This window comes from Gymnoscopelus microlampas (assembly GCF_963454915.1).
Source record: "Gymnoscopelus microlampas genome assembly, chromosome: 12".
NCBI lineage: Eukaryota > Metazoa > Chordata > Actinopteri > Myctophiformes > Myctophidae > Gymnoscopelus > Gymnoscopelus microlampas.
Genome location: NC_139949.1, coordinates 40,363,074 through 40,374,461, shown reverse-complemented (window position 1 = coordinate 40,374,461; position 11,388 = coordinate 40,363,074). Strand labels below are relative to the sequence as shown.

The 11,388-nt window shown below is 44.8% G+C and overlaps 1 protein-coding gene across 1 annotated transcript in view; it reads left to right on the top strand.

Moving 5' to 3' along the window:
- The first annotated feature begins 312 nt into the window (after window positions 1–312).
- rtn4rl1a (reticulon 4 receptor-like 1a) overlaps window positions 313–11,388 on the top strand; it is a 160,285-nt gene continuing 149,209 nt past the window's right edge. Inside the window, exon 1 of the mRNA XM_084073806.1 lies at window positions 313–840. Within this exon, the coding sequence (XP_083929932.1) occupies window positions 828–840 (13 nt within the window). The 5' untranslated portion in view covers window positions 313–827. The remainder of the gene's footprint in view (window positions 841–11,388) is intronic.

Below are 11,388 nucleotides of genomic sequence, written 5' to 3'. Positions count from 1 at the left end.
GAGAGAGAGAGAGAGAGAGAGAGAGAGAGAGAGAGGGAGTGAGGCTTGTTTGTGCACCTTCTCCGCTGGTTTCCATCCGTCAACTCTCACCACAGGAGGGAGAGGGAGAGAGAGGCTGAAGCGCCGAGAGCTCTTCTGTAACGGAGACACTGTACTGTGTAGCTGTATAGACGGACTGACTCACTCACACACACACTGAACGGGACATCACATCAGCTGGACAGCTGGTACATGATGAAGACAGAGGGGAACTTTTTGCTTTTCGGCCAGAAGAAGCGGTAGTCCTTTAGGCTTACATTTAGGCTAGTTAAGTCCACATATAATTGATCATTCATGTCACCAGATGGCAGTGAGTTGACACATCCCTAAAAAAAAAACCTAGCTGCGCGTCGATCCCCGCCTGGCGAGACAGAAGAGTCACACTCAGACTGGTGTAGTCTATTTTTGGCTTTATTTATTTATCTATATATTTTGTTATGAATTCAAATCGATTGCGGACGATCCAGGCAACTTTCTCTCTCTGGCTGGTGGAAGTGTGTCTGTTGTTGCTGTTTTCTTCTGAATGATCGCCTGATTTTCATCTCATCAACCTTTCTTCACCCGCGAAGATCCGACCGATTGGGGAGGAAAATCGGTCAAAAGGAATTTTGGTAAAATTCGACTGAGAGCTGTTTTTTGGTAACTGGAAGCCTCGCCCCGAAACACGCTCGCCCCCCATTTTCCTGGCTTTTACTCAACAACACAAGCCCGACTCCACCGTGACCTGCAGGATGAGACTCAAGCAGAAATAGCCTAGAACTAAGACGGTCAAAACCACCGCCTCCAATATGTTTAGGCGCGGTAAGTCATAAGATCATTTCCATCCCATGTTGTAAGACTATACTTGATGTGGGTATGTGTGTGTGTGTGTTTTGCTGATGTTTTTGTATTTTAACCACTTAAACCCCATTATGGCAGGGGTCTTCAACGTTTTCAGGCCAAGGACCCCCTAGCTGAGAGAGAGATGAAGCAGGGACCCCTTACTCTATATTGTATAAAATTGCGTTTCAGATTAAAGTTTTTTTTTTTTTTTTACTTAGTCTGCTCTTTTTTCCCTCTACACCTATAGCCTCTTTGCCAAAAATAGCCGATCTACAAGTTCTCAACGCCTGGCAGCGCGAGGCGTTGAGAGCTTGTAGATCTGCTATTTTTGGCTAATGTTCCCCTCAGAAAAGGAATTCTAGGGTTAAAGTGGTTTATGTAAAAAAAACTAAATCCTATCACACAAAGATTCGGCGGACCCCCTCTAGTAGCTCTGAGGACCCCCTTGGGGTCCCGGACCCCCTGTTGAAGACCCCTGCCATATGGGTTAACCGGAGTCCCTCAGGGCTCAATACTAGTGTCTTTTCCGTTTTCTGGTTATTGTGGGGAGAGCTTATGCTGAAAATAGCCTGCAAGGCGTTGTGAGCTTGCTTGTCGATCTGCTATTTTCAGCAAAAGCTTTCCCCACAATACCGATGCTGGGGGGTTTAAGTGGTTAATGTAATATCAGTGCAATGTGTTGGGACTTGTCCCTCCTGTGTTTACTGTGGTGACTTTCTACACATTGTGGAGTCATTTTGTTGAGAGGTGCAGGCAGAGGGCACCGCTGCCTCAACTTCCCGAGTCCTGACCGTACGTCCTCCTTATCTGTGATGGGAGTGTGTGTGTGTGTGATGATGGGAGGGTGTGTGTGTGTGCGTGTGCGTGCGTGCGTGCGTGTGTGTGTGTGTGTGTGGGGTGGGTGGGGGATAAATATTCTGCTGGAATTAAATATTTATCCACATCGTGTAAAATTATTCTTAAAATAGCTGCCGCACTGCAGTTTGTAGCACTTGGGCTTGCTGGTGCGAGTGTGTGCGTGCGTGTGTGTGTGTGTGTGTGTGTGTGTGTGTGTGTGTGTGTGTGTGTGTGTGTGTGTGTGTGTGTGTGTGTGTGTGTGTGTGTGCGTGTGCTTGTGTGTGTGTGTGTGTGTGTGTGTGTGTGTGTGTGTGTGTGTGTGTGTGTGTGTGTGTGTGTGTGTCGTACGGCGTGTAACACTGGCTTGTGTTGTGTGGCACAGGATTTGACAGCAGAATATTTGAACTCCTATATTTGCAACCCTCCTGGAGAGAGGGTGACTGAGCGGTGCATGACATTGAATGGTACCAGGGGGCTGTGTGGCATTTCCCTGGGGGACGGGGGCTAACAGGACCTGGCCAGGGAGTCAAGGAAAATCCCCATGATCTCCAGCTAACACCTGACACCTGTCTGCTTTCACGCTGACTTGATGCATGTCCATTTGATCAGTGCTTTGACAGAGTGACCTTGCCACTGTGTGCTGCTGGGGTACAGGCCAGGTGGACTTGGGGGGCTAAAATGCCCTTAACAGCTGTGATCCTCTCACAACAGCAGCAGAGATAAAATAATATAGTAGAGTCCTCACCTTAGACCTGTGTGTGTGTGTGTGTGTGTGTGTGTGTGTGTGTGTGTGTGTGTGTGTGTGTGTGTGTGTTTTAATTGTTGAAATTTGAGGAACCACGTCTACAGACAAATTGATGGAAAAACCTGATTAAATCAGTGCAGAAACATGATGCAGATGCTTCCATATACAGATGTACTGCTGCATGATGCAATTAAGAAATGAACATCCTATAATGCTCTGTGGCATGAGTAGGAATGCTGAGCAGGCCCAGTTGACCTTGATTTTGAATCAAGATGGCAAGAAGAAAAGATCTAAGTGACTTAAGGTTTGTTATTGGGGCACGCCACAGATGGCTGATGGCAAGAGTTTAAGTCACAGCTTCAAGTGCTCTACTGGCCAGTGTGACACACTTAAGTCAGTGACATCTGCATTTTGATCTGTGGGAACGACTAGGGATAGAAATTGTGGTCGAACGTGCACATTCGATGGCGGTGATGCTGCTCGTGCATTATGCAGTGCGATATGTAAGACGACAACAGAAGAGCAACTCTTCCTTAGGTGACTGAATGTCAATGTCAATGCAGGGCGTGATCAGACTGTCGGCATGAAGAACAGACCGTTGTGACAGCTATGCAGAGAATTAAATATTTCACTGGTGCACAAACCACAGATGTAGAAACAAGTGATGTGATGATCAGATGAGTCATCCTTCACCATATTCTCCACAAGTGGGCGAGTGTGTGTGTGTGTGTGTGTGTGTGTGTGTGTGTGTGGCGTACACCAAGAGAATGGTACAGACCTAAATGCTTGACCCCCCCACAGTGGCTCTGTTATGCTGTGTTTGGCATTTTCCTGGCAAGGTTTGCGTTCCACTTGTCCCAGTGTAGAGACAAGGGTCGCCGCAAATCAATACGAATGTATTACTCGAGATCACCTTTATCCTATGATGAAACATACAGCTATCTATCCAGATGGGAGTGGTCTGTGAATGCCCTGTGAAGGACCCCATTCACAGGGCATGAGGGGTCACTCAGTGGTTTTAGTGGAATGAAAAGGATGTGAATCATATGATATGGCCTTAGCAGTCACCTGATCTCAACCCAGTTGACTATAGGAGATTTATGACCGATGTGTTAGGCAGCGCATCCCATCACCATCATCAACACATGAAAAATGAGGGAATAGCTTTTGTAAGCTTTTTGATTCTGATTTAGATTGTTTTTGTCATGGTGTTCCATCCCTCCAGTAGAGTTTCAGAGACTTGTACAATCTACTAAGTATTTCAAGGCACATTGAAGCTGTTCTCATGTTAATACTCAGCGTAATCGTCATGATCAGTGGTTTTCAACCAGTGGTCCGGGGACCACCAGTGGTCCTTGAGGGACCCCAGCAAAATGAGTTAACATAGCGTCACAATCATTTCTAACCACTTAGCTTTGGCTATTCAAAAATAGCAGATATACAAGCTCATAGCGCGGCACCGAGTGCCGCGCTATGAGCTTGTAGATCTGCTATTTTTGAAAAACCTTGAAAAAGTGTGCATATCTTTGAATATTTATATTTTTTTAAAGCGAAGATTAACTGATATCTTTGCTTCTTGGGGTCCCTGGCACAACACATTTTCAAATGGGGGTCCGCAGCCAAATATATATCAATTTAGTGGTCCTTGGCATGAAAAAGGTTGAAAACCACTGGTCATGATGATTACGCTGAGGAAGGCCTTGTAGCCGAAACGCGGCCGGTTTATCATACTGCCTATTTATCTAAAAAAATAAGAAGTACAGTACTTGAATGGACAGAACGTGACTGACTGTGACTGGAGTCTGTGCTCGCATTCCTTTTAGTTTGGCATTCATGAACGCAACCTATCGCTAGAAACCTCCATCCCTCCGTTACCAATCCCCCAGAGTGCGTCGCTATATCCCAGTATTATTAATTTAACCATCTGTTCCAGCACCGCCTCAGTCAGACAGCCACCAGCAGCGCGTGCGGTGTTGGGGCGGGGTTTGGCTTCCGGAACACCACAGAAGTGTTCTGTGGCAGTGTGAAATGCTATTTGACTTCAGTGAAAGGAACCCTATAGGGGTCCATTTGGGTCAATTTTTACACCCTGTGAGTTAAATTAACAATGAGGACTTAACTGTGCAGATCGTCAAGGAGCCGCGTTGTTCTTTTGCAACGATTGTTGGAGCCCCCGAGATCGTGGTGGAAAAAACACTATTTAATAGAGTCATGGGAAATCATGTCGTTTGCCATTCCATGGGAGGCAAATGACAGGCACGGACGCACGCACGCACACACACACACACACACACACACACACACACACACACACACACACACACACACACACACACACACACACACACACACACACACACACACACACACACACACACACACACACACACACACACACACACACACCGCGCGCGCGCGTACACAAATGCACACACCCGCACGCATGCACGCACACATCATTATCAGTTAGCCTACTGCACAGGTATGTAAGCATGGGCAGGTCAGAGTCTGTGCATATTAAGCTGGGCGAACTCCTCATTAAGGAAGGGACCGGATGGGTTTGACAAAGAGCTGATTAGTGCTGTCCTTGTGTGTTGTCTGGGGACGTGCGTGTGTGTGTGTGTGTGTGTGTGTGTGTGTGTGTGTGTGCATGAGATAAATAGAGGGAGTGTGCATGCTCGTTGGCCAGAGGGAGACAAGTTTATCTGTCTCACAAATTCAACACACTCGCACACACGCACGCACACACGCACGCACGCACGCACGCACGCACACACACACACACACACACACACACACACACACACACACACACACACACACACACACACACACACAGATGGATAATAAATTGTGTTGAATTTCTTCTCATAAATATGCAGTAATAAAATGTGGAATAATTGCCTGGGATTCATTATCTATATGTGTCACCTTTACCAATATTATACTGTATCTGTTGGTGTCAGCTTGGAGAGAGAGAGAGAGAGAGAGAGAGAGAGAGAGAGAGAGAGAGAGAGAGAGAAAGAGAGAAAGAGAGAGAGAGAGAGAGAGAGAGAGAGAGAGAGAGAGAGAGAGAGAGAGAGAGAGAGAGAGCACACACACACACACACTCACACACACACACACACACACACACACACACACACACACACACACACACACACACACACACACACACACACACACACACACACACACACACACACACACACACACACACACACACACACATTTTTACAATGAGGATAAGTGTTGTGTTTTTGTACATTTAAATGTGAGAGAAGCTTAGTACTAGTCTCTCCCTGGTCAGTGTGCAGTCTCTCTCTCTCTCTCTCTGCTTGACCAGTTTCTCTCAACAGCCAATGACTGAGGGCTGGAGCCTGGCACTCGAAGGTAGCTGATTGGCTACTACTGTATGTGGCAAGTTTGGCTTGCAGCCTGAGCTTTGCCTCGCTGCTTGTTGGGGCTGGATTTGTTGTGTTTCCCCCTACTTTGGCTCTGTCTCTGAATGTCATTTTATCTGATTCCAAGTTTTAGAGGAGTCATCTTGTTACTTTGACCTGACAACGTCTCTACAATTCTACTAATTCCCTTCAAATCTTCCCTTGTTTTTCACCTCAACCCCCCCCCCCCCCCCCCCACTCTCTCACTCTCTCACTCTCTCACTCTCTCACTCTCTCATCAACCATTCTGTCTGGAAAATGGTGCGACGTCTCTGATAGCCGTAATAAGAACTAACGAATTAAAGCTCTTTTTCTTGAATTCATAAATCAATAGCAATATTTGACAAGAAAGTTGCCAGTCACTGTTATTGAAACGAGACTTGTTGTGTAGGAAAATTAAAGTCAGACCCAGCGAGACCCAGAACAAAAAAAAAACTCCATCACAGCCTGAGGCTGGGAAGGATTTTGTTGTCATCCAAAATGTGACTGAATCACAAAATTGGACTAAGAATGGAACGCACACACGCACGCACGCACGCACGCACGCACGCACACACACACACACACACACACACACACACACACACACACACACACACACACACACACACACACACACACACACACACACACACACACACACACACACACACACACACACACACACACACACACACACACACACACACACACACACACACACACACACGAGAGAGGGAGAGAGAGAGAGAGAGAGAGAGAGAGAGAGAGAGAGAGAGAGAGTCTATAACACCCCAACTTGCAGCTGAGTGAATAGCTGAGGGATTTGACCTGATTAGACTCACAGCCTCCACCTAGACAACTCCACCTAGTGTTTGGTTTAAATGTCAAGCTCTTACTCAGCAAATTGACACATTAATCACATCTAATGAAAAACACACGCGTAAAAAAAAACAAGTAGCTAGGGCTGTCACAATCGTGACATTTTACTTGACGATTAATTGTCACACAAATAATTGCGATTTAATTAGAACATGGAAATAAAATAATAATTTCTGTTTGGCTTTTAGGCTTTGTAAGCGAACAATGCCACAGGGCAGATGATACATGACTTAAATATACAAATAAATAACTCACATGTTTAATAACTTTCAAAAATAAAAATCCGTTCTACAAGAGCTTGTAGATCTGCTATTTCCGCTATTTGAAGATGTATGATTCTTTTTCAACATGGAAACGATTCTGAGGATTATGCAAACTAACTAACTAACTAATAATTGTGACAGGCCTACATGTAACCTGCCCTGAATGTACGTCATCTCTTTTGTGGTTTGTCTTAATTGCGGATAGACGAACGTAGCGCTGTATATATCTAATCTTGAACGAAGCCTTGTCAAAGCACTGTCACACCCTCGCTGTCTCAGAGAGCTAGCGAGCGAGTAGGCGTGTGTCAATCCTCACCATGAATAAATGCTCCATGTAGTCCACAAAAGCTTTAATTTCGGACTTATTTATGAAAAAATATATTATTTCTCCTGTCCTCCCCAATTTTTTTGGAACTCACCAGCTGCCACTGGATGTCTCTGTGCTGAAGTTGATGCACAGAGACATTTGCTTGCCAGATTCAATACTATTCAACTGTCAAACAATGATCCAATTAGGGGCTTGTGTATTGTGTGTGTGTGTGTGTGTGTGTGTGTGTGTGTGTGTGTGTGTGTGTGTGTGTGTGTGTGTGTGTCGTGTGTGTCGGGGGGGTGTCTGCCTATCTGAGTCTACTTGTTGTTGTGTATCTGTAGGCTATATAGTGTATACAGTATGTCTGTGTGTGTGTGTGTGTGTGTGTGTGTGCCTGCGTATCTGACGTTACTTTGGTCTGTCTGTGTTTGTTTACTAGCTTCTATGGTGGTCTTGGTAGTTTGATAATAACATATGGATTAGTGACAGAAGGCTCATGTGGGTCGTGAAGCACCAAATGGCTTTGTAATTGAGCGCTGAGATGGATCCAAATTTGCTGTTGCAGTATCAACATCCCAAGGCAATGGGCAGATTTCACAGATTAGGCAGCATGAGCACAATGGGGAATGGGGCACTTTGTGCAAGACGTGGATATATTATTACTGCCAGTGAAATCGTTATGAAGGTTTGATGATTGGAATGGACTCAATACCATCGTCAATTACATTTCTGCCACAAGCTTTAGGCAAATCCCACAGATAGACGAATGACGCGGAACAACCGAACAAAACCATGCACACGCACACAAACATATTGTTGCGGTCGGGCAGAAACCTCATATCTCCATATTTTAACTTTTTATTTTTCTCCCGTAAATTAATGGCCTTCTTCGTCATACTACAGTGTAACGCAAAAGTAGCAAAAATAGGCGATCTACAAGATCAAAACGCGTCGCATTTTTAGCTTGTAGATGTGCTATTTTTGCTATTTTTGAATTGGGATCTTGAAAAGTAACCATTTTGGACATGCTGTGAGGTTTCCACCTGACAAATGATATGAAAAACGAGGTACTGTTAAACGTGTACACGTGTGCACGCGCACAGTCGCACACAGACTCACTCAATCACTCACTCAGGATTACAGTCATATAAGGCTTATAACAATCAATAGACAATCAAGTGTAATCCTACATGAGCAACAACAAATCGATGACCTTTACAACTGGTCATCTGGCCAAACTCCAAGGTCACAGGCAGATTCCTGAATATTTAGAGCAGTCATTTTCAGAGTGGAATCAATCACATTAATAATGCAGAACCTGCTACATATCTACAATTGATCCATATCCGATCCGCTTATCCGAAGGCGGGTCGCAGAGGTATAGCCGTTCCAGCTTAGAGAACCCCAGACTTCCCTTTCCTTGGCCGCATTAGCCAGCTCTGACTGGGGTATCCCGAGGCGCTCCCTCCCCGGCCATGCAGTGTGTGGATATATAATCCCTCCACCTGGGCCTTGGTCTACCCCGTGGCCTCCTCACAGCTGGGTGCGCCTGGAAAACCTCCCTGGGGTCTCTGAAAATGTTTTCTAACGTTGTTGTTGAAAAAGCGTACACACAAAAAAAACACACAACACTTGTTCTACAGCCAGTTTCCCCAGCAGGAACGCAGAATTCAATCTGAAGCAGGGATAACACGTACCCCACCGGCCTTTAAAAACAAATGACCAGAGATGGGGATATGTCGGAATTTCATCTTGTGCTCATCATTATTAAATAATGACATTTTCAGATGGCCACTCAGTTATGAAACTTCTTCAGTTTGGTTTCAGATGCTTCCCAAATAAAGACAATGTCTTCTTCAATGCACCTCTTAACCCATTCAATCCGGGAACGCATCTGTGTCATTTTAGATTTTAGCTGTAGCCATTATTTTATACTTTGGCTATTCAAAAATAACAGATATACATGCAAGCTCACACTATGAGCTTGTAGATCTGCTATTTTTGAAAAATCTGGAAAATTTGTGCAAATCTATATTTTTAAAAATGAACATTTGTAACTCAAATCTTTGCTTCTGGGGGTCCCTTGAACAACATATTTTGAGATGGGGGTCCGCGACCAAATACATATCATTTTGGGTGGTCCTAGACATGAAAAAGTTTGAGAACCACTGGTATTATAGCAACATAAGTGTTTCAGAACACTGTTAGGATTTAGAAGACATTTGTAGATGCGTTCCCGGATTGAATGGGTTAAAGTTGGAAATGAATGATAGGTTCCTGTGGTGTTGGTGATTGAGGATGATTTCATGTTCAGAAAACACAGTACAGAGAAGAAAGACGGAGAGACATTTTTTGTCCCCATGCTCGTGTCTGACACTGGGGCTCAGGTGGTAGAGCGGACGCTTGGGAATCTAAATGTTACCGGTTCGATCCCTGTGTCCCCCTGGGTTAGTGATGAAGTGTCCTTGAGCAAGACACTTAAACCCTCAGCTCCCAAAGAGCAGGTTGGTGCCTTGCATGGTTTCCTCCACCGCTTGTTTGTGAATGGGTGACTCTAATGCACATAAAGTGCTTTGAATAAAAGTGCTGGGCTATATAAATGTATGCAAATTACCCCTGGTGGTCTGACACATTTTGATGTGAGGACGATCTCAATGTAGCCCCCAATGCATTGAGCACTGGGGATGTGGCACAGTTTTGGGACAGTTTTGGGGAAAAAATCTTAAATTATTTTTTTTCAAGATTTTTCAAAAATAGCAGATCTACAAGCTCATAGCGCGGCACTCGGTGCCGTGCTATGAGCTTGTATATCTGCTATTTTTGAATAGCCAAAGAAATCTAAAGTGACACAGGTGCGTTCCAGGTCTTAATGGGTTAAGAAGAACTGCAGCCCGCAGGCCCCCTTCAAAGGGGACATTTGTGAGATTTGAAGAAATGACAAGTGAGATTTGACATGGTCAGATTGGTCGCTCGAAAACACTGTTCAACTGGTATTTGAATAGACTGAATCATCTTTTTGGACTCCATCGAATCTGTCACGTAGGATGGAAGTGAAGAGACATGTTTGGTGGAAGTGAACAACAAATGCTGAAAGGTTCTCTCTCAGAGACCCAATTGCTGCTACAATTGGTTTGCCGGGGGGTTCGTACATCTGTGTAGGTTGTGTGGATCCTGAGGAGGGTGTTCAAAACCGATGTGACAGGGAAGTCTACTGTCATAAAATGATGTTGTGGCTTTGTGATTTCTCCGGCCTCCAGGAGCAGATCTAAGTTGTTCCTGATCCGCTGTTTGAAATCCAGTGTGGGATTATGGCTTAAATTGCTATGGTATAAAAGGTGGATTTTCTTTTTTGTCGTCTGTGAATTTCACCATCACATGCACTGTCCATGATGATGATGATGATAGCTCTATCTTGTCGGCACTCTGGATAACCACTCACTTATACTTTTGAATAGAGTTCAATTACATCCTCTGATCTCTGCTTAAAGTTGTTAGCCATCTAGCATTCTCCTCGCTTTAGCCTGGGAGGAGGGAGACATCCTTCTCCACTAGTCTGCAATATGTGTCTATTGATGCGTTTCTATTTTTAGGGGGTATAAAGGAGTGTGTGGTCCAGCAGAAAGTCATGGGCTGGGGCTTTTTTCATCCAACTGTTCAGCAACCAACCGGGAGTCCCCTGGAGCATTAGTACCTTGAATGACAGCAACAGAGGAGTTGGAAGAAGGCCAGTCATTGGCACTGAAAAGTCTTTTAACCTCAAAGTCTGGAAAAAATAATTCTTGACAGTTTGCCCAGGCACATAGCTGCTTTGAAAATGTATCACAGGCAGAATCTCGTAACTAGACCAGATACAGAATATAATTCTAGAGTAAATTACGTAAACCACTTTAAACCCTATACTTCGTTGTCCGGAGTCCCCTAGAGGTCTAGTTAGGCCCCACGCTTTTTTCCCTCTACACCAAATCTCTTTACTGAAGATAGCCCATCTACTCTAAGCTCACAACGAGTCACAACACGTTTTGCTGCTATTTTCACTTTTGACCCAGAAAAGGGACGCATGGGTTCATG